This window comes from Tiliqua scincoides, chromosome 2 (genome assembly GCF_035046505.1).
Source record: "Tiliqua scincoides isolate rTilSci1 chromosome 2, rTilSci1.hap2, whole genome shotgun sequence".
In the NCBI taxonomy this organism is placed as follows: domain Eukaryota; kingdom Metazoa; phylum Chordata; class Lepidosauria; order Squamata; family Scincidae; genus Tiliqua; species Tiliqua scincoides.
The window spans coordinates 177,652,285-177,675,007 of record NC_089822.1 but is presented as its reverse complement, the minus strand read 5'-3'; the positions used below and the strand labels follow the sequence as shown (position 1 = coordinate 177,675,007).

At 44.8% G+C, this 22,723-nt stretch overlaps 1 protein-coding gene across 5 annotated transcripts in view; it reads right to left on the bottom strand.

The window, feature by feature from the left end:
* Positions 1–22,723, bottom strand: part of SH3TC2 (SH3 domain and tetratricopeptide repeats 2) — a 54,247-nt gene that overhangs the window by 12,655 nt on the left and 18,869 nt on the right. For 3 of the 5 annotated variants that reach the window (XM_066617204.1, XM_066617208.1, XM_066617209.1), the window contains exons 2-12: positions 19,695–19,814; positions 16,216–16,320; positions 14,371–14,498; positions 13,141–13,246; positions 12,600–12,743; positions 11,450–11,645; positions 9,550–9,623; positions 8,007–8,202; positions 2,758–2,894; positions 1,910–1,951; positions 103–1,812 (exon numbers count right to left, since the gene is read on the bottom strand). In XM_066617204.1, the coding sequence (XP_066473301.1) occupies positions 103–1,812; positions 1,910–1,951; positions 2,758–2,894; positions 8,007–8,202; positions 9,550–9,623; positions 11,450–11,645; positions 12,600–12,743; positions 13,141–13,246; positions 14,371–14,498; positions 16,216–16,320; positions 19,695–19,814 (2,958 nt within the window). The remainder of the gene's footprint in view (positions 1–102; positions 1,813–1,909; positions 1,952–2,757; positions 2,895–8,006; positions 8,203–9,549; positions 9,624–11,449; positions 11,646–12,599; positions 12,744–13,140; positions 13,247–14,370; positions 14,499–16,215; positions 16,321–19,694; positions 19,815–22,723) is intronic. The other 2 variants (XM_066617205.1, XM_066617206.1) reach the window with 1 other exon arrangement.

The window sequence follows — 22,723 nt, the reverse complement described above, 5'->3', positions numbered from 1 at the left end:
GTATGGTACAGGGTAGGATGCAGGATGCTTTAATAAGTCAAGCCAACAACAAAGAACACCCTCCACTTCCTTGCTCCACCTCCCGAAAGGCTGACTACTCACTTATCATGTTGCGTGTCTTCAAGGCAATGGCCAAGGCCAGCTCATAGAACAGCTTGCCCTCTTCTGCCTTGTCCCTCTCCACCAGAGACTGGGCCAACCACAGTAACACCTGCACCAGCTCCATTTGTGCATCATCACTGCCCTGCAGTTCAAAATACAGCCGAACGGCTTGGAGAAAGTAACATACTGCAAGGTGGTTTGCCTTGCAAGAAAGAGCCAAGCAACCAAAATTGGCCAAGACGATTGCTTGGTTTCGCTTATTGCCAGTCTCCTGGGCTTTATGCAGGGCCCACAAGTAGTTTTTTGCTGCCTTCCGTTGCTCTCCTTCCCCTTTAAAGGCAATGGCCAAAAGGTTGTGAACAACCCCATCTTGTGTGACACTGTCTGTCTCTTGCAGAGAATGCAGGAGGCACAGCATAATCTCCGAAGCCTTTTCTGGCTGGCCGTTCAATGCATACATCCACCCCAGGGAAAGAGAAGACTCAAACGCCTCCTCCTCACCCAGCACTTTGCCAAGGGCAACGGCTCGATTGGAATAATGAACAGCTCCCTGTAACATGCCATGCTTGAGGTACATTTTGGATAAAACTGCGCAAAGAGCTCTCTCTGTGAACACAGCTCCAAGTTCATGGGCAAAAGTCAGTGCACAATTGAGATAAAGGCAAGCTGGAGCTGGGACACTGCTGCTCTTCTCTTGGACTTTCAGGAGTTTAGAGGCATTTGCAAGGATGAATCCGGCTCTCCAAATGGGAGTCGGTGCTCCCTTTGTACTGCCTGGGGAAAACAGCCTGGCCGATGCCAAAGCAATGTGGGGCAAGTATTTCTTATCATACAGGTAGGTCAAGATAGGCAACACATCTAAGGACGGCACACTGGAATCCTGGCTGGAGGAACTGGCACAAAGGAACTGCAAGCGTTCGGCAAATGGCACCACCTCATCATATTTGCCCAGCTGCAAGCACAGCCTGACAACAAGGAAGCAGGCCCGCATTTCCAAAGTAGTATTCTCCACTGCAATGGCTTCTCTCAAGATGTACATCATGACTTCTAGTTCATTCTCAGAACTAAAACTATGCCTGGGCAGGCAGGCGAGAAGAACCACCCCTTTTCCAATCATAGATAAGAACTTCTGCTTCATCTTCTGCTTAAGGTAAATGGCAGCAAGGTTTGTGTGCAATGAAGTGAGTAGAGGCAAGTCTTCAAAACCCTTATCCATGGAGTTCAAGGCTTCCTCAAAATAAACCCGAGCTTGCGAGAACTTGGCCCTCTTGACACAGAGGCGGCCCAAAAGAAAACATATCCGGATATGAGCCCAAGCAAGGTGGCCCCTTTTGGCCCAGTTCCGGGATGTCTCCAGGTACAAGACTAGTTCCTCTTCACTGGAGAAGCCATAGAAGGTGGAACTAAGGAAGGAGAAAGAGAGGTCGTAGAGATTTTGGAAATGGGACACAAAGCCATCTTGATTGAGGAAAGTCAATATTGGATCAAAAACGTCAGAGTCTTCCACGTGCCCAGCATTCAGGTCAATAAAGAACTTGGGATCATCAAGGTCATCTGGTTCTGGCAGAAGTAGCTGTTCCAGGACAGAAGGTGAAAATTCACCAACTGGACTGGACTGCTCTGAATCACTAGGGGTGGGCAAACTATTCATAGCCTGCTTCCCCCAACCCTCGAACAGCCAGGCATCCTTAAGTCCCTGTAAAACTGCATCTGAAAGAGACAGGTAAGCCACAAGGAAATGCTTACCCTCAAAGAGACACATTTGAGAAACAAAACAGCACCCGTCTTCCCTTTCATCCATACTCACTTGATGGCGTTTGGGGGTACATTGCGACAGGTTCAAAACCATCTGTGACCAACAGAAAGAAAAAGAAACATGCAAGTTGAGAAGCTAAACAGTCAAGATCTCAAACCTTGCACTACTAGAATAAAGCCTTCTGAGAGTTCAGCCCCCAAATGAAGTAGTCCAACTAAGGGTGCAATCCTAACCCCTTATGTCAGTGCCTTCCAGCACTGGCATAGCGGTGTCAATAGGACATGTGCTCCATCCTGCAGTTGGGTGTCACTCAGGGAGGCCTCCTCAAAGTAAGGGAATGTTTGTTTCCTTACCTCAGAGCTGCATTGCCCTTATGTCAGTGCTGGAAAGCACTGACGTAAGGGGTTAGGATTGTGTCCTTAAACAGGTACTGTGTCCTCAGGACAGCAGGAGGGACTCAGAAACAAATCTCAAAGAAGTATTGACACTGCTTAGGCAGAGTCTGCTGTCAGTTCAAAATTAGGACAACCAAATGGAGACAAATGGAAAATGCCAGCAAAGCCAAGTTTCGACTTTTGACAATACAACACTTTCTGTGGCATTTGTATTTTTGATCAGCCCTGTGGCTGAGCATTATAGGGTTTCAGTGAAGGACTGCTGGGGTCTCAGTGATATCTTCCTTACCCACCACCAGTCAATACTGGCAAAAGTACAAAGGTACAAGTACAGGCCATTAACAAGTCTTATATAAATGTAACTCTGGTGTTTTACTTGATGGTGATTGGTGATCCTCATTCAAAAACACACATGGATTGGACAGATGAGCACACTTGGGAATGAGTAGGAATACAGCTTTGAGCTTCTAAAAGAATTTGAGAAAGTTGGGAGGAAACACTCACCAAGCCTGTACACAGAGGTGATGTCTGTCCGTGCCCACTCATTGAGAAGATTAGTGTAATGCATCTCATTGCCATTGCATGGAATCTGGAGAAAAGAGGTCACTTCTTCTTCACTGAAAAATGCTGGACTTTTTCTCCTGTGTTGGGGATAAAATATGAGTAAGAGCCAGTCAGTGATGTATCCTTTCACCTCATTGTCTTCTAACCTTGTTCCCCTGCTAAGGTACACAGGCAGGCTCCACTTCATGAGATTTATAATTTCCCAACATATTATCTATCTATCTGTAGAATGCTAGATGCAGGGAGATGGCAGTGAGATGCAAGTATCTTGTGGTCTTGTGTGTGCTCCCTGAGGCATCTGGTGGACTGCTGTGAGATACAGGAAACTGGACTAGATGGGCCCTGGGCCTGATCCAGCAGGGCTTATGTTCTTACTGCTCGCTGTAAAGTGGAAATATAAAACACCAGAAAACACTACAAATGAAGTTTAATGAGCATCCCAAGATAAATCAACAGCCGGGGTTTGTCCCGTGAGACAAGGCTACTAAGCTCAGAGCATGCTAGGTGGAATGCCTTGGGGGAAAAGAACTTCCCAGGAACTACTGCCCATGAGAGTTGCCACAGGATCTTGACTGTTGCATGGGGGGTTTTGATAGGGCTGCCTCCATTGCCCCAGCAACAGTGAAACCTGATCGAGGGTGTTGCTCAGGAAGGGGAGAAGCTGTGGATTGCCAGAACTGCTCTAAGGGAACTGCTCTGAGGGACTTAAAAGCCCATTTCAAAGCAAGTGTTGAGGTAAGTAAGAGCCTGAGTGTTCTGGCTCCTCAAGGGGCTGTCCTAAAGGAAAGAGGAACCAGGTGAGGTCTTAATTCCCTTCCCTTTCTAGAGGACATCTCTGAGGCTTCCACTAGCTAGCACCTGGTAAAAGGACTGTCTCCTCTCTAATGGACTTAAGGGTGGGCATCATCGCTCAGCAGCAAGAGATGGACATTCACTTTGCCCTATGCTACACAGTATAACTATGCTTCAGAAAAGTAGCAAGGTGACCTGGTCCCTCCCTGAATGAAAACAAGGGGTGGGGTGGGAATGGACTTCCTGCATTTTGGAAAACAGATAATGGACAGGTTGATTTATTTCCAAGATTTATAAATAGCTTTTCCAAAGCTCAAAATTCCAAATTGTGCACTTTACTGGTAACTGTTTGATACGCAAAACAAAGTGCATATTCAGCAGTTGATGCGACAGGTCCACTATCACCTCTCCTGTGGGCAAGAGTCTCTGCTTCTTTTCAGTGACCCAGGAGATGAAAGCAATGAACAGTATTTGGAGGCCAGCCAGTGATACAAATTTGACTGGGTGCAGGTTCAGTTCAAAACTCTACACTTTGGTGGGGAAGGGAGCAAAAGAGAAAAATTCCACATCACCATTGCTTCTATGCAGTGCCAAGACCTTTCTGGGAATGGTTACAGGCTTTTTGTTTCATAGTCATAATGGCAAACAAGTTCACCCCTCAACAGCCCACTGTGATACTTTTCCAAAGGAGGCTAGTTTTGTTTATGCTTTTCTTCAGAAACAACTATTGGAACCGTTAGAACACCTCCTATAGTAAGATATTACAATTGATTAAAAACGTATTTTATTTTAATTGGTGAGTTAAAGATGATTAATAAAACCAAATAAATTTGGCAGTCTTATTTTACAGCCAAAAGGCTATTTAATCTCTCAGTTTCTATAATTTAAGAAACATGATCAGTAGCTGTGACATTCATTATCCACTTAAATTGGAGGGAAATATCACTCTGCCTTTAGAGGTATTAGCAACAATTAGGCCTTGAGGGAGACAACAGTGACACCTTGTGGCTGCCACCATTTCATGCACCTCTGCAAAGCCTAAATGGGCTTCTGAGACACAAGTGCCTGTATCAGCTGGGATATTCAGTTTCTCTGAACTATCTCCTACATTAATGCCTTTCACATGCAACACAAAAATAAAGTACAATGGCTATATTATGTTCAAATACTACACAGCCTAAATATAAATGCATTTTAGCTATATTAATTTTAGGTATGGATGCAGGATAACTGAGGTCGGTAATGCTTAGTGGGATTGGGTCCCTTCGGGGAGAAAGGTGGGGTAGAAATACTGTAAACAACAAACAAACAAACAATGCATTTTGTATTGCTGAGTGCCTTAACAATGGCCCATCCCCCAATGGCCCATCTATTACCCTCCCCCTAATGCCTGTGGCACACCTGTGAACCATTCGTGGCACACCAATGTGCCATGACACACTGGTTGAAAATTGCTGTTCTGAGGTGAACATATATTATCCCTATATTACAGCTGGAAAGCTGAGGTTTGAGTAGGACTCACTTGCCTAGGCAAGGTGATGAGGTAATGGCAGAACTATATCTGACCCAGAAGAGTCATGATTCTTAGCTAGAACAACAGATCACTTTTTCCCCTTTTTTTCTTTCGAATCAGTTGAAAGGAGGCTTATTTCTGCCCAACCCTCCAAAGAAAACTGTCCTGGTGCTTTGCAAGTTAGACCTAATCGTGGATATATTCAGGGTGCTGACTGAAAAAAATGGCATGTGTTTTTCCCTGTCAACCCTAGTTTTAGAGATAAGGCATACCCTCCTTAGATGCTGATGTGCAGACACCTGGTTGAATCAGCATATAAGGTGGTTACACCATATCTCCCCTTGTGGCTATGCCACTAGAGCTGATAGGGCAAAACTGAGGGTATCAGCACCTCAAATAAACTCAAGAATAGGTCTAACTTTTAAGGCTCCAAAATATGTGTTGGGCTGTGTTATGGAGGTTGGGTATCTACAGAAGATTGCTTGATTTTTGTTCTGATCAATTCATTTTATGTACTTAGTTGCCAAGGTTGTTTTAAAATGCTATTAAAATTTCAATATAAAGCAATGGTTTAAGAAAACACAAGAGACTTAAATTTGCTTTGTAATGGTTTGCATGACAGTTTACTTGTCAACCTTCCTCATTTTCTTATGAGGATCTATCAGTGAAAAAAGGAGACCCACAACAAAGGATTGAGCCACTTTCCTTACACATCTTACTCAAAGCCTTGTTGTCCCTATGCCAAATCCATTACCCATAGTCCCTTTGAGGTGGCATCCAGTGCCCTTTTTGCTTGGGTCCTGACTCACACCCACCACTTACAGCTATGTGATACTCGATTTGAAGAATGGTGGCAAAGTCTGACAACAGAGAGCTAGCCTACAATGCTACACCCACACTCGTTAAATCTTCATGGAAAAGATATCCCAGACCCATTTACAGATCTCTGGCAACCTGAAACCGATCAAACTGACTGTACTGCTGGAACCACCAATGACCAGTTAAGGGTTATTTTTTCTTTCAAAAACAACTTTTGTTCTATTCCCCTTTTTTAACAGCAAGGCTGCAACCAGCCTGCAAAAGTACAATGCAATTAAGGATACCATTATTAGCTACTTTGTGGTGCTCTTCCATTGCTTAATGAGCATGTCACGGCAAATGATGCCTAGAGAAAAACCTTTGGCCTCCCAATGGACTGCAGTAAGATTCACCATTAGCCATTTTTGACAGGTTTTAAAATGACCAGCTCCCCCTAATCTACATATCCCCCTTTCAGCTGTATTTTCCCATGAGTGAGGCATGTTCTTAACATTCAGTCAACTCTACCTAGCCCCTCTGCAAATAAGGGTGATGCCACTATATATCCATCAGCTGAAAGCCAAAGCTCTGAAGGATAGAGGGTGCTCAATGTGAACAGATGCTGCCCTAATCTTTCCAATCGCAGCTTGTAATTAAAACACAGACGCGCAGAGTCCTCTCCCATACTGAAATGTTCCATCATCCATTCATTTGGAACATTATGTATGCATCAAAAATCCCTCATGAGGTATCAGCTTGAAGCAATTGTCCTTCCCTCACTGTGGCAACAGCAAGCCCTGCAGAATCCTACCAGATAGCTGAAATTCATGGTGATGCTAACAGCCATATCCTAATTAAATTCCGGCCCCTGCTGATACAGCTGCCCCACCGAAACACACACTGCATCCTGTGTGGGGGTGGTAGGGGGTAGTCACAGAAGTCTCCTCCAGATCAGGGAACATCTGTTCCCTAACCTGAGAGTCAGCCTCCTTTAGCCCAATGGGTCACCTCAGATCTGCACCAATAACTTGGCAGGTCTGAGATGAGTAAAGGAGAGTGGACAGGGGCAGAAATTGCTGCCACCAATGTTAGCTCCATTCCACCTCCTCTCTTCTCAGACACTTCCTCATTCCTCCACCTATCCACCCCATTTCACCCACCCCCAACCACTGGCTTACCAGCTGCAGTGGGGGCAGCAGGCTACAGAATGGCCACCTCTTATGACAGTGCTAGCAAAAGGGCCACTGGCAGCATGCTCTGCATGTCAACAACAGCCATTTTACCACCGCAGAACACTGTTCTGCTATCATAAAACCCTCTGTGCAGCAGACCAATCCTAGTTAGGACTGGGATGTAACTGTATGACTTATCCCAATATGGTATAATGCTACAGTTTTGTCTCAGGTGCCAGCTAGGGGGATTTCTTCACCACCTCAAATCATATGGGTTGTGGTAAAAATATAATAATCTCGGCTGCCATTTTCAGAAAAAAAAGAAAATGACTAGCCTTCAGAGATGCAAACAGTGAACCTTCAAGCTTGTATACATGACAACCGTATATCATCCAGCTTCAGGGGAATGGAGGACAATCAAAAAAATGAACCTCCCCTCCCCCACAAAAATCCATACTGCAAAGATAAGAACATGCGAATGGATAAGTGAAAAGTAAACAGTTCTTCTTTGTGAACATGCTCGGTCCATTGACACAATTCCTCAATATTGAATAGCCTCAGGGTTTGTTTTTCACACAACAGCACATGCTCAAAGAATGCATTGCAACATCACTTCTGAAGCAGGGGTACCTTGGATGGTCTCAGTTTAGCAAACCCATATTCAAGGCATGAACAGACTATCCATCTTACCAATCCATCCTACATTATCCTTTTCATTGCATCTTTTGAGATATTTTCTTAATCCCCCTCCAAAAAATTAAGCTGCTGTGAGCAAAAACATTTGTACCTCCTGTTTCCTTTCTCCTGATTCATCCTTAAAAAACCCAAAACTGGCTTTCTACATGCATGCAGTGAATATCCATTCTGTTTTTACCTCCACCCGTGAGTTTTTCCTATGGGAACATCACACTTACACTGATTCACAAGTCTCAGGATGCACACATTTGGTTGGAACAAAGCCTATTGTCCCACTAGTTGTGGATTTTCCTATAAACCATTGTAGGCCTGGAATGAGAAAGCCAACGGTCTCTATGATGTCACCTTTGCAGAAGCTCAGCTCATCCCAGCCTCTCCCTCTGTGATCCACTGTGGCTGTGCACCTCCCTTGGCCTAAGAAACAAAATGAAAGAGCCCTGCTTCAGCACAATGAATGAACAATGGAATCTTTCTGTCTTGCAAGCACAGTGGCCGGTGTCAGAGGAGTGCGTGCTTATGATCTGAGTATGAAAACAAGGCCCCTTTGTGTCCCATAACATTTTTGCCTCCTCCCGCAGCTTAGGCTTCACCTGAAATCTCAGTTTGTCCTTTTTAATACCAGGCAGCTGGCTGTTTCACACATTATTAAAGTTTTGAACGTAGTAAGTAGGACTGTGCCAAATGCCTGCTCATTTCAATTTTCAGGGCAAAAGAAAGGACTGATTCCCATCACCACTGATAATGGTTGCCGCATTTTGCACCCCATTGCTACGCTTATCTGATCTGCTGCTTTGACAAAATTTTTTCCCCTTTGATAGACTTTCTTTCTCCATCATAGACTGATCTCAAACTATAACAGATCATACTGTAAACATGAAGATGGCATGGTGGGGTGTAGTTAATCAGATCTGGCTAAAGGCTAACATAACTGAAGCCAAGTTAGAGTGAGGGCACTGTAACCTGAACTGGACACATGGATGATCACTGCCAATCAGGAACAAGAGAGCTAATGAAACCTATTCCAGAAAATGCTTTCTGAATAGGTGAATGCACTACTTTTCTAGCAATTCCTGAAAAACTGGCAAAAAGAGGGAAATTACAAATAAAAATGTACATGAAAATCTACTTCACAAATTTTGGCTCAGCAATCAATAAATCACAACTAAAAATCTTTCTAAGAATATCTAGAACAGCAGACAAGGAATGCTTTATCAACATAATTGAGATATGAGTTCTGGTTTGTTTTTTCCCTCATTATTTTTTAAAATGGGAAAAATCCCAAGTCCCAGTATTCTTGTGGCAGCTAGAAAAGAAAATGTTTGGTGTTCTAAGAATTCCATTGTTGGTCTAAGACTCAAAAAACCAATATAGTTGGGTTTACCCTCCAAACTTTGCCAACAGTCTGAGGCTAAGAGGCAAAGAAGGAAGGCCCATAGCCAGAGAGACAGACCAGGGACAGACTGCACTTGCTCCCAGTGTGGAAGGGATTGTCACTCCCGGATTGGCCTTTTCAGCCACACTAGACGCTGTGCCAGAACCACCTTTCAGAGCACGATACCATAGTCTTTCGAGACTGAAGGTTGCCAATACAAATACCCTCCAAACTGCACACATTTAAAACTGGCTTTAGACCTCAGGATACAACAGCAAACTAGAAATTCAACATTCCTCCCATTTTCAAAAACATAATAAAGAAAGAAGCTCTGTGGGTCTGGCTTAAGCAGGTTTGTCTTGAGGCTGCACCAATCAGATTATACTCACCAATTTGCAAAGAGTCAAGTCCGCTGATTTGTTTGGAGATGCCACAGCTCATGGGATAGTTCTTCAGAAACCACCTGTGAAAATAAAGAGCTGTGAAGAAACCCCCCGCTTCTTTCAGAGAACAGCCTGTTTGCATCCTGGGTGTAGGGAAGAACTGTGTGTGTTCAGGAATGCCACTTGTGCCATGCCTTTTATAATTTATTCATGAAATCCATGGTGACATGGTGTGGTGCTAGACAAGCCTAGATGACTTTAAAAGAAGAAAAAAGGTATTACACAAATCCCTATCAACACACAAGGAATGGTTACAATTGTGCCTAGATTAGCCACTTCCCAAGGCTTGCCACTGTTGGAAAGAATTTTGGCCTGATCCAGCATGACCCTCCTTAAACTCTTTTTGTGACAGTTCACAAAAATTGAAACTACACAATTGGTAGTCACAGTCATCTAGTTGTCTCATGCAGAAATTCTCCCAGCACTGATGAATCTAATACACAAAGGCACGATCCTACTGGGGCCATGTGCTGCAGGAAATAGCATTCAGGCAACACAAGGCCATTTAAAGTGGTGCAAAAGCCAGGCTACCATAGGGTGCCTCTGGGACACTGCCACAGACAAGCAGCACAAAAGTGGTTCCAGAAGCCTCCATTGCTGCCAATAAGTTGGTGGCAGAGGTGTCTTATGGGTGGGGAGAGGGAGTTCCAAGACGGATCAGGGGAGGGGAAGGGTGGATCTTGCTGACACTAGCATGCACCAGATCCTATCCCCCCTTCCCCAGGTCACCTTGTCCTTCTCTCTCCTTGGACATGTGCCAGCAAAATGACTGGCACAGGTCCGAGGAGACCCACTGGCAATTGGGCAGTCTACTGGGAGTAAGTAAAAAAAAATTAAATAAAATATTCTATTGTTACTGCCTCTTGCTAGGTGTACAATTCCCGCCCCCTGCCCCCCGCCCCCCCCCCCGATGCATCACATGCCCCATCAGCATGGCTGCATTGGCACTAATGTTGAGTGATAGGTTTGGACAGTAAGAGACAGACTTGAGAATGTCACAGGACCTGTTTTGAGAATGTCACAGGACCTGTGGGCAACGTTCTTATGTTGTCATGTGGCTACACCAAGAATTCAGAAATTCCCTTGACTCAATCAGAAAGATATTTTTCTAGACCAGTGGTTCCCAAACTGGTGAGTTGCAACCCACCAGCCTGGGAAGCACTGGCCAATACCCCTTTAAGGGGCAGAGAGGGAGGGAAGGCAGCAATTCGATCCCCAGGATTGCACTGCTGCTGGGGATGGGAGGGGGTTTTCTACTTACCTGTAGCCAATGCTGCAGTCCTGGAAGGTAAGGGGGGTGCAGGGAACCCTCTGCAGAGCTCCCTATGTCTCCAAAAGTGTAAAAGAAAAAGAAAAACTGGGCACTTCCAGTTTTCGCAATGAAACCAGAAGTACCAGTTTTTTCTTCTTCTTTTATACTTTTGTAGGCACGGGGAGCCCTGTGGACAGCTCCCTGAATCCCCCAGAAGCTCCAGGACTGCAGCGCTGGCTGCAGGTAAGTAGAAAACCCCCCCCCCTTCCATCCCTGGCAGTAGTGCGATCCTGGGGATCGCGTTGCTGCCTTCCCCCTGCCCCCTAACAACTTACAGTGCTCCCAACGCCCTTTAGGAGTTTGGGAAGCACTGCTCTATACAATACAGAAGCCCAAAATTACTCCACTGAGCAGAGGTCCACACTTCTACAGAGGACAAGTAAGCAGAGTCCATTTTAAACTCAGAGAAAAGAATGGTGTCTTTCTTAAAGGTTTTATTCTCTGAAAGAGTCTGTGGGGACTCATGACACCGCACTGCCACAATAGTCAAACATCTTAGGGCCACATATACGTGATCACAGACAGCTTACTTACTGGTAAAAGGGGTGGGGCAGTGGTTCTATGTTTGTTACAGGGATCAGACCCCTCTGATCAGTCAGCATAGATGTCCCTTCCCATTTACTTTCATGCCCAATGTCTTTCACATGGACTAGTTCATTCTTGTAAAGAGTCAAATCTTCCTCTTCTTCCCCAGTAAGGACACTAAGCACGGCTCTGGCAAAGAAGTTTCCTACATAAAGAAGAGAAGGAGTTGTTATGCTTCTTCTCACACTATCAACCCGGGAAAATCTATTTCCAGATTAACCTCGGCTCCATACATTGCCACCTTCAAAGTTCAATGTGGCAGGTACAAGAAACACGGCCTTTTCTGCTAGAGTGCTACACATGTGGTGCTCTTCCCACAGGTGGGTGATCTGGTTCAAACTTTGATGTCAATCCAAAAGACTGCAATACATTTCCGCTGTCAGAAGACATTTGATATGGTTTTATGATTCTTTTACATTGAGCTGTTTCACGGTATTTGTGAATCCAATGTAAGTGAATATGTTTATTGGGCCCAACTATCACAAAGTAGTCAGCAAGCTTTCTCCAGAACATTTCTGCAGGCTGGATTTTAAACAAATAAAAGGTGGGGGGGGGGGAGAAGGGAAATAGACAACAAGGGGCAGAAAGGCAAAACCCCTAATGTCTGCAGTAGTCAGAAATGCAATGCAGGAGGTTTTATGCAGTCTTATTTTAAGTAGCCTTTGTTAGGTGCAAGACCAATTGTATCAGTTTGCACTGAGAGCCACTAGGATAGCAGTTCCCAAACTGTGTGCTTTGGCACCTGAGGGCACCATAGTGAACTCACAGGAGTGCTTTGGGATGCCTTCAGTGGTCTTCCCAGCTCTCCAGGTACTGCCATGTTGGTCTGCGCAAGATTGCTTGCGATTCGCATAAGATCTTGCAAGAGTGGTGAGATCTCACACAATCCAAGATGGGGGCACACAGGAGAGCAAAAGTCCACTGCAAAAGAAGGGCACCATGACCACAGTAAGTTTGGGAACCACTGCATTAGGATGAAAAAACAAAACTAACTTAAAAATTATTTAAGTTTTAAAAATGTATTAAAAAAAAAATCTAGGAGCTACTTTGATCTGTCTTCACACAGCAGAAGATGGAGATCCCTTGCAACTCTTCTCACCTTCCTGGAGCAGAAGACCCAGGTACATGATGGCCATGTGATCTTCATCTAGAGTCACCATGATCTCAGTGTCCTCCACCAGAGCACAGTTTAGCCAGTAGTCTGGGGTGAAGAGAAGGTGCTCCAGACAGCATGCCACGTAGCCTAACCAATTGCAATGAAAAAAGAACACAACCACATCATGTAGTTTCCAAAAGAAGAAGAAAAACAGCACTGCACATCCTGAATATCCATTTGATCCTGATTGTCAACAAGTCTTCAGGTCCGCTACAACAGCACATGATATCACCCCACTATGCCTTGCCCCAGCCCTTCCTCACATTACTGGCTGCTGGCAGCAGAGGAAGAGTCATGTGTTAAAATAAGACATACAAGGAAAAGGGGGCGGGAGGAAGAGATTTAAAGAGATGGTAAGGCCATGTCTCTCATATTGTCTAGCCTAGTTCCACAATACACGCAAGGCAACATGTCTCCCACACTCCACTCTCATGCCCTGCTGATGAAATACCAATCCCCACCCATGTGATGTACAGTAATCTACCAAGTGATAAGTATGTTGAAAACTTCCAGATTTCTTCAATCGTTTTGAAGGAGAGTAGAAAACGATCCTCCTGTGCCTGGATGCACACCAGTCTGGCTGACAGCTCCTGCAAAGAAAAGGAGAAGAGGTTGCTGATGTTCGGGAGATGAATTCTGGAGTAACACTTCATTGGGCGGTTATGGTAGGAAAAGTTAGCATGCGCCATTTCTTGTTTTTCCTAACTACAAGGGAGAAACTGCACACTTGGATTCTAGGTTATAATTTGATTCCCCAGGTCAGAACTATACGAGCGCCAACGCAACCCAGTTCCAACATGCATGAAGGAAGAGCAGGGATTTGTTCTCTTGTTAAACTCATTCTGATACAGGCAGCTATGATTTCCACACCACACTACAAATGCCCAGTAGGTGGGATAAGTAATACATTATTATGATAACACAGCTCTGGTTGGTTTAAACAGACATGCCAAGTGCTAAAGATGGGCCTTAGCTCAGTGAGACTGCATGCAGAAGATCTAAAGTTAATACCTTGGCACTTCTGATTAATAAGATCCCAAGCACATGGACGTATGATGGGAACTAGAGAGCTGCTGTCTATCAGAATGAAGGACCAAGTTGGAAAGATCAATGTTCTAACTTAGCAGAAGACTGCTTCATCTTCCCAAGATTACAGTAATGCAATAGGCAGCCCAATCCTAAGCTCTGCTGGCACAGCCAAGCCACATGGCCTACACTGCATCCAGTGCAGCTTTAGGAGCTGGCTGGACATCTCCTTGGGGTAAAGAGATATTTTCCCCAGACACGCCTATGAGGCTTTGCGGATCTGCGCCAGTTATATAGCTGGTTCAAATCTGGGAAGCCCATGTAGGGCTGCCTGGTCTGGGATTGGGGGTTAGGATATGGCAAAGGAGGCCTCTGCTAACCCTAAACCCTCCTGGACCCAATCCTCCCCCTGTTCTGCCCTCCTGCACCCCAAAATGCCCCACCTCCAAACCACTCTCCTGCCACCCTCTCCAAGGCCCCACGCTGTCTGGCACAAACTTATGCATGCCAGTCAATGCTAGGGTTACTTCCGATGCTGCTGAGCCAGCACGGGCTTCCGTGCCCGCCCAGTCAGTTCTCAAGTACATCTTCACCACTCTGAGCCAGCGCGGCGATGGCCACACTGGCTCAACAGCACGTTAGGATTGCACCCTGAGTGTTTCAGAAATATTAGCCACAGCTATAGTACCTTGAAAAGAGCACAAACATCATTATCATCGTTTTCCAGGGCCCACAGCTTCTTCCTTGCAGCCTCTTGAAGCTGGGAATTGAGGCCCTGCCCAGCTCGACTCTTGACAGAAAATGAGAGGAAAATCTCTTTAAAATTAAAAACAAAGACAAAGAGAGAGAAATGGGTCATTAAAAGAGAGAATGTACTGCATGTGGATCTCTGTTTCCCCATCTTCATTTTTGTGCATATATCCATGACACTGCTCATTGTCATGCATTGGAAATACAGGCTTCTGACTCTGCTGGAGATGAGTTCCATGTCCAAAATGGCAGGTGTCTGTGGGCAAATACTGACATGAGTCCCAGAACTGGAACAGTTGGAGTGGCTTCAGGATAATTCAATGGAGGTGGACTGGCAGTGCCTGCAATTGTGATATCGGCCACTTTCAGTCTCTCACTGAACAACCTCATAGAAGAAGTTGAAAAGTACTAGGTACCTAAACAGTTTGGTCTAATCTGATGGCATGATACCTGAGGGAGAAGTCACATCAGCAGATTAGACCAAACTGTTTAGGTACCTAGTACTTTTCAACTTCTCCAATTAGGGGCACAATCCTAACTGCTTATGTCAGTGCTTTTCAGCACTGACATAAGGGCAATGCAGCTCCAAGGTAAGGGAACAAACATTCCCTTACTTTGAGGAGACATCTGTGAGTGACAACCGACCTCAGGATGCAGCACACGTCCCATTGGCACCACTATGACAGTGCTGGAAAGTACTGACGTAAGGGGTTAGGATTGTGCCCTAGGTTACCTAACAGGCCTACCTGTCACCTAACAGATATAAAATGCTATTCTGGGAAAAGCAGTAGTGTAGCTGGGGGGATGGTACCCAGGAACACAGTGACATGTGACACCCCGTGTTGTCTCATCACCCCTGTACCTGCGCAGTCACCTTCTCTCCCATGCATGCATGGCCCTGGCCCCAGAAATGGCTGCATTTGGAGCCCTAAGGGAGCCAGAGCAGGCAGGAAGGTCAATTTTGTGGTGCTTCTGCACACTGGAAGGTGGGTGCTGTCATTTCCCAGTGGAGATGGTAGAAAACGGCCGCTCCACTGTGGCCTCAGCATAGCTACACCACAGGTGAACAGCTGCTAAGGCCAATGAAGGAGAAGTCAACATGCAGCAGTGAGATGCTTGCCAGATCCAGACGAATGAATGGCAGAGTAACTCCTTTCTCTACCTCCCTCAAGGCAAACTATAAGGGAATCACTATAACTCATGTTATACTTGGGTTTTCTTTCTTCTCCAGCCTCTCCCTGCAACCAATTAAAAGGGATTAATGAGCTACTGAAGTCAGCTGTTTCACCTTCGGGGTCATTGGAGACCTCTCCCCCCCCTCACTCATTTCCAAAAGCAGTAGCTTTTGATGTGTTTTTACCCCCTGTCGTTCAGAAAGATTCCTTACCAGGATTTGTGCAGCATTTTCGACTCAAATGCATTTCACTTTGGTTGTGCATAACCTTTCTTTGTTGCCACATTCAAACAAAGTGATCACAAGGTGATTGTGTGAGGATGTCCCTGACTGAGGGTGCACTTTCAGTCTTTCTTTGTCCATTGATTTCCTGTTCCTATTAAACTACATGGGCTTTTGGGAACATCAAACATTAGGTGCTAGACAGATGTACAGTGGTGTAGGACTTGTGCACATCTCTTTCTTCTTACATCTCATTCTTTTGCAATGTCAACAGCAGTGGAATGCAAAATAACAGAAGTACGTATCATCTGAGGCACTGTACTGTTTCATTCTTTTTTTTAGTTGTACTTGTTAAAAACATATAGCAGCAATGAGACAACAACTTACCATTTGGGAACCCTTCCCCTACAGCCAGTGACACGGACTCAGTTTCCAGTGTGCCCTCTCCTATCTGTGCAGGCTGACTTCCTGGATCCAGTTCTCTGGGATTACCTGACAAGTCACCAGGCAGGCAGAAGGACCACTGTCAACTTTTTTAGATGAGGTAAAGCAAGGGCACAATGAAAAGGGTCAAAGGGACATAAGGAGCTGCCAGACACCAGCCAGATCAAATGCCAATGTAGCTAAGGATATCTGCTGTGACAGGAGCAGCTCCCCAAAGTCTCAGAAAGAAGTCTTTCCCAGGCCTGCAATCAGAGATGCTTTAACTGGAGAAGCTGGGAGCTGCACCTGAAACCTTACACATGCAAAGAACATCCTTCAACACTGAGCTATATCTCTTCCCACTGCAGGGAAGAAAGAGACTTTCCTCCCCAAAGGTCCATTAATTACTTCCCTCAGTTGTTGCCATTGACTTTCACTCCCCATCCTTGATATGCATTTACTTTCCAAACTTTAATCAGAAAACCCTGGACTTGGGACCCAGAGCTAACTGGATAAGTCTGCAGCCAGGTGGGCAAGGATCTTGGGTCTGGCTGGGGAAGAAAAGGTGCCCTCCTACCTAATAGGAATCTTTGGTTATTTTTTTAGTAGGAACAGGAATCTTATGACAGCAATACAAAGGAATTGAGTCTTTTCTGTGGTGGCCCTGAAGCCTCGAGACAAACTGCTAGGAAAGGTGTGCAGCCAGTGAGCCTGCTAATGAAGGTCCAGGGTGCTTCATCAGGCCTGTTTATTTAGGAAAGTTTTGGGAAGCTGAACTGGCTCTGGCTGCTAAAGCTGATGGCATGGAGTTGTCAGCAGGGGGTGGTTGGTATTTTTTGTAGCTGAAGTTTTTGTTCTTCATTTTATTGCTTCACTTGTTTTTATGGTTGTTTTGGTATTTGATGATGGGTTTACTGTAAGCTGCCTTGAGCAAAGTGCAGAAGTGGGACTGAAATGGTTTCAAGAAATAGAAACACCTGATCCAGATGGAAGAAAAATCTTAACCCCAAAATGAAAGGGAATGAGAAAGTTCCCCATCTGGCTGCAGGCACCATGGCAATGCCTCTCCTTGTGGTTCACTTTCTCATGAGCTTCTGCAAGTTCTTTTTCTTGCTTTCATGCAGATCTAGGTAGCAAGCAACATGCATCTATAGAAACCACCCTAGGGAGAAAGAGGCCTCTTCATTCGCCTGTTTTCGGTGGAAAGGAGCTGATTTGCATGTCTTTGCTCATCAGTTTCTGGGGGAAAATGAGATTTCTCATAAGTGCTGATCTAGCCCTACTCATTCCACTTCACACATCATCAAACCTAGCCATAAAGCTCCCTGAATTAGGAAATTTAGGCAGCAATTACGTTAATGATCCCGGAGGCCTATTGAAAAAAAAAAAATCTGACACACTCTTCCCCAGCTGTGCCAGGCAAACAGCATTTAAAACCTGGGTTGTGTCAGTGGGCAGACAGAGCTTAGAAGACAAATGTGTGCCAAGAAATACACAGGCTATAACAATGCCATGCATTTAGAAGTAGGTTCATTTAAATGCTCTCTCTCCCTGTTGTCAGTTTTGCCAGCCTGTAAAACAAACTGTGATTTCATTTACATAGAATGGCATTATAGCTGCAAATGGGGTGGGGGGTGCTCTTTTAGCAGGATTTTCTTACAAGAGATTGGAGCAGAGATTTTCAACCTCTTTCAGCTCAGGGCACACTGACAAGGTGCTGAAATTGTCAAGACACACCATCAGTTTTTTGACAATTGACAAGGCACACTGCACTGCTGGTGGGGGGCTCACATCTCCCAATGGCCCTACTAATAAATAGCCCTCCCCAAACTCCTGCAGCACCCCTGCAGACCATTCATGGCACACCAGTGTGCCATGGCACACAAGTTGAAAATCGCTGAACTGGAGTCTCCCAGGGCTTTTTGCTTTCCCTTTCAATATCTGCTACAAAAAAGGGAGGTAGGCTTATATTATTGTTGGCAACCTTCAGTCTCGAAAGACTATGGTATCGCGCTCTGAAAGGTGGTTCTGGAACAGCGTCTAGTGTGGCTGAAAAGGCCAATTCGGGAGTGGCAATCCCTTCCACACTGGGAGCAAGTGCAGTCTGTCCCTGGTCTTTCTCCCTGGTTATGGACCTTCCTTCTTTGCCTCTTAGCCTCAGATTGTTGGCCAAGTGTCTCTTCAAACTGGGAAAGTAGGCTTCAATTTACAGATGCTACTGAATGGCTACAGGAGATAGGCTGCTTCACATTTTATGTGGTATAACCATGCTTGCTACTACTACACTAGCATATTGGTGTTTCCCACTGTAAACATGTGAAGTGTGGTGGGCATATCCATGTCCCTAAGAATACAGTAGACATGCACTGGGGAGCTGCAGCAAACCAGGTTTTCCCAGTACATGTCCACAACTATTTAGAGACTTAGAGCCCAATCCTATGCATGTCTACTCAGAAGTAAGTCCCATTACAGTCAATGGGGCTTACTCCCAGGAAAGTGTGGATAGGATTGGGCTGTCAGGGTGCAATCCTAACCAACTTTCCAGCACCGAGGTAAGAGCAATGCAACTCCAAGATAAGGAAACAAACATTGCCTCACCTTGAAGAGGCCTCTGTGACTGCCCTCCAACTGCAGGATGCAGCATGTGCCCCACTGGCACAGCTATTCCAGTGCTAGAAAGTTGGTTAGGATTGCACCCTTAATAAGTTTTCTCTGGGAAACATTGGCGTGCTATTGGAGCAGCCACAGTAAATGTAATTACGATTTAAAGTTTGAAGTGGCACCGACAGGCTATGGAACCCAAAGTGCTGGCAGGAATAAACTCATTACAAAACATGTACTTGCGCACACCCACAAGTACATATATATGTGCAAAAATACAGAAGCAAAAAGTTAAACACTAAAAAAAATTAAACTAAACTAAAATTAAACTAAAAAATAAAAATTTATATGTATACTGGTGGAGTCTGTTTATCTGTGGATTTTATATCCGCAGATCTGGGCATTTGGCCAGACTCAGCCCCACCTGAACCCTCTGAAGGCAAAACTGGAAGTCATTTGGGGGGGGTCTATGGGTCATTCTGAAGCCCACAGAGACTGTGGGCAGATGCGCCTCTGCAGGTTTCAGTCACCCTCCTGAGGGGACCGGAACACAGCTCCATTCCCCCTCAGCGGGCTTAAGGGGCTGAAAATCACAGGTTTGCTTATCTGTTTTCTGTATCTGTAGGCGGTCTGAAAACAGATCCCCCATGGATACCAAGGCCCACCTGCATCCACATATGAGAATATGCTCAATGTTAGTGTATATGTCTGTTTTCTTCATTTTTAGACATACATAGTTTCTACAACAAGGAATTCTCTCCCATTTCAGTGGAACAAGCAACTATAACATTACTTATACTTCTGAGCCCTGGCAAGGAAAGCAAGATGTTTGTTTCTAGTACCTGATGCCATCTTCACCCCTTGGAAACATCTTTCTGGGGGTTCAGCTGTGTACTGATACAGACTGGACCAACTGGCCAGGAACACAGGCTGGACAGATGAACAAGAAGATGATTCTTCACCTAGGGAATACATGATACCAGAGGTCAGATTACAAAATTATTGCTAATTACAGAGTTCCAAATGTCTCATTCTCATTCATTGGTAACCACAGCAGCAAGAAATTAACTCCTTGCTATCACAATGGATGTGAGATCTCTGATGCAAGCTTAGCAATTCTGCTGGCTTGAGTGGTAAAACAGTCTCTTCCCACAATTCATTAGGGATATATTTTAATACAGACTGTCTTGAAACAGGAACTAGGTATGTCTACATAGATGAACTGAAAGTAGTTCCATGGAATCGCATAAATTAGAAGCTAAAACGCTCAGGCTGCAATTTGGCACATTGTGCTGAAACAAAGTTTTGCAATTGATTCTTGGGGCATTTGTAAAGAAACAGGTTGTGGAGCATACTGGTCCTAACTTGCTATTTGACTACGGGCACAATCCTAATCTACTTTCCAGCACCGACATAAGGGCAATGCAGCTCCGAGATAAGGGAACAAACATTCCCTTACTTTGAGGAGACCTCCGTGAGTGGCCCCCAACAGCAGGATACAGCAAACATCCCACTGGCACAGCCATGCTATTGATGGAAAGCTGGTTAGGATTTGAGCCTACACTGCTTAAAATTGACCTCAGTGTACAGATGGAGGGGATACGGGCTGCTCCTTCAAATAGACAGCCTAGCAGCCCAATCCTATCCATGTCTACTCAGAAGTAAGTCCCATTAGAGTCAATGGGGCTTACTCCCAGAAAGGTCTGGATAGGATTGGGCTGTAAGGCAGTGGTTCTCAAACTGTGAGCCATGGCTCCCTGGGGAGCCACAGAAACCAACCAGGAGAGCAGCGGATCCTCGCAAAAAAAACTGCCACCCTATACAATGTATAGGGTTTTAGCCCTAAAGGTGTTGTAGGGTTGTAGCTCTAATAGGTCAAGGGAGCTGCCACTTGAAACGGTTTGGAAACCACTGGCCTAAAGACTGGTTCACACATTCATGCATATCACTGGATTTCTTTACATTTGGAACACCATATACTTGAGGACTTGATGTGGAGGTATGAACCAACTCCATGGGACAGCATAGTTTTTGAGGTAATATAAAGTTCTATATGTTGCAGTGCAGATCTACAATGATTAATTCCAACATTCAAGTCACCAGTAAGGATGCTCCCTCTTCACCTTCATGGTTCAGAAGCCTCTGTGCCATGGTTCCTTCCAGCATTTCTCTGTCATCATGGCAGGACTCCAAACCACTGCTCAGGAACACTACTTCTGAAAACTGGCATGGGAAGGAGCTGGGTTATCGAGGTCTTCCACACCGTGTCCCAAGGCTTCTGATGTTACCTGAATGCTAGAGGAAGAAGTTGCAGTGCAAAGGCTTGCATGTGCCACACAGGTAACATCAGAAAGAGGCACAGATGTTGCAGCCATTATTACTCACTGTAATAATGTAATCAAGTAATAACTTGTGAACTGAGCATGCATGCATGAACCAGTCCTAATCTGAAGCATAATCTCACACTTTTCTCCTGGTTCAAGATGAAACTGAAGGTTGAGCAGAAAGCATTATACTGTACCTATATGTGAATTTTAATCAAAGTTACAAACTAAAATTATTTTTTAAAAATCCCAAATCCATGATCCTTTCTTCAAACAGAAGACGTTCCTCCAACCTCATCATTTCAGTTACTTTTTCTGCATTTTTTCTTGCTCTGCGATATCCCTTTTGATATGGTACAACAAACATGCTATACAATATCGCAAAACATGATCTAGAAGCACATGGAGCCACACACTTCCAGACAGTCACCCATGCATGATGGCAGGGTACAAAAGGCAGCAGGCATGGTCTCTAGTGGCTAAGTGGAAGGCTGCTAAAGAATGCTAAGCAGGAGTGGTCCTGATTGAATTTTGGATGGGAGACTGAAAGCTGATAAAGCTGTCATAAGACAACAGAGCCAAGAGTTGCCGTTTACAGCTTGGTCGACTATTGCTCGGAAGACATACCCAGATGTGATGATCACACCTTCCGTCTGGAAAAGAAGGGTTCTACAAGCTGCTCATAGAACCATTATTGTAAAACCTCATTTGTACTCTACTATGGCGATTTGTAAGTCGCCTTGGGCATTTGCTTCAGCATGGGAAAGGCAGGATATTAATTTCTCAAATAAATATCCACCCAAACACTCAGGTAAGTCAGGGAGGAGGGTGGAGCAGGGAGAAGACTGGGGACTTGACCAAGGCAGGAGGGTAGCCTGCCCTGACAGTCTGCCCAAGACAGGTGACTTGTGCTGGGTGCTATTCCCTACAATAGCAGCTAGCACACTCCCTTCCTCTTTTTGACTTTGTGCCAGTTAAAGATCTGCATTAGCTAAAGACGGAACCAAGGTCTGTTGTGTTTTTTTTTTGCTTCAGGAAGGGGGCATATAAATTTATTTATTGGATTTGTAATCAGCCTTTCTCCTTGAAGGGCACCCAATGTGGCTAACAACAGATAAAATACATACAAAACACATAAAGCTATAAAAATACAATAAAATAGATAATTGCATAGTAATGCCATTTTCAGTTCAACAGGCAGAACCCTCTCCCATAAAGAAGCATTTATCAACCTCCTGATCCATTCAACCAAACCTCCCCTGGCTGCTTTTATTAGGCATACAGGGCAAGGATCAAGAGGGCAGCCAGAGAATCTCATACAATGTTTTTGTAGATGATACAAAAACATTTCCCGCCCATTGGCCTTAGGCCATTACATGTTACCATAATACAATGAAATTAATATTTCCTGCTTGTGAGTTTGTGACCCTAAAAGACATTTTTTAAAAATCTAACAGCATCAACAAGTGGCTTCTGCAAAGTAGATCATGATCTTTAAAAGCCTGGAAGCAGGAAGGATGGCAGTGAAACCCACAACATATTTTCAA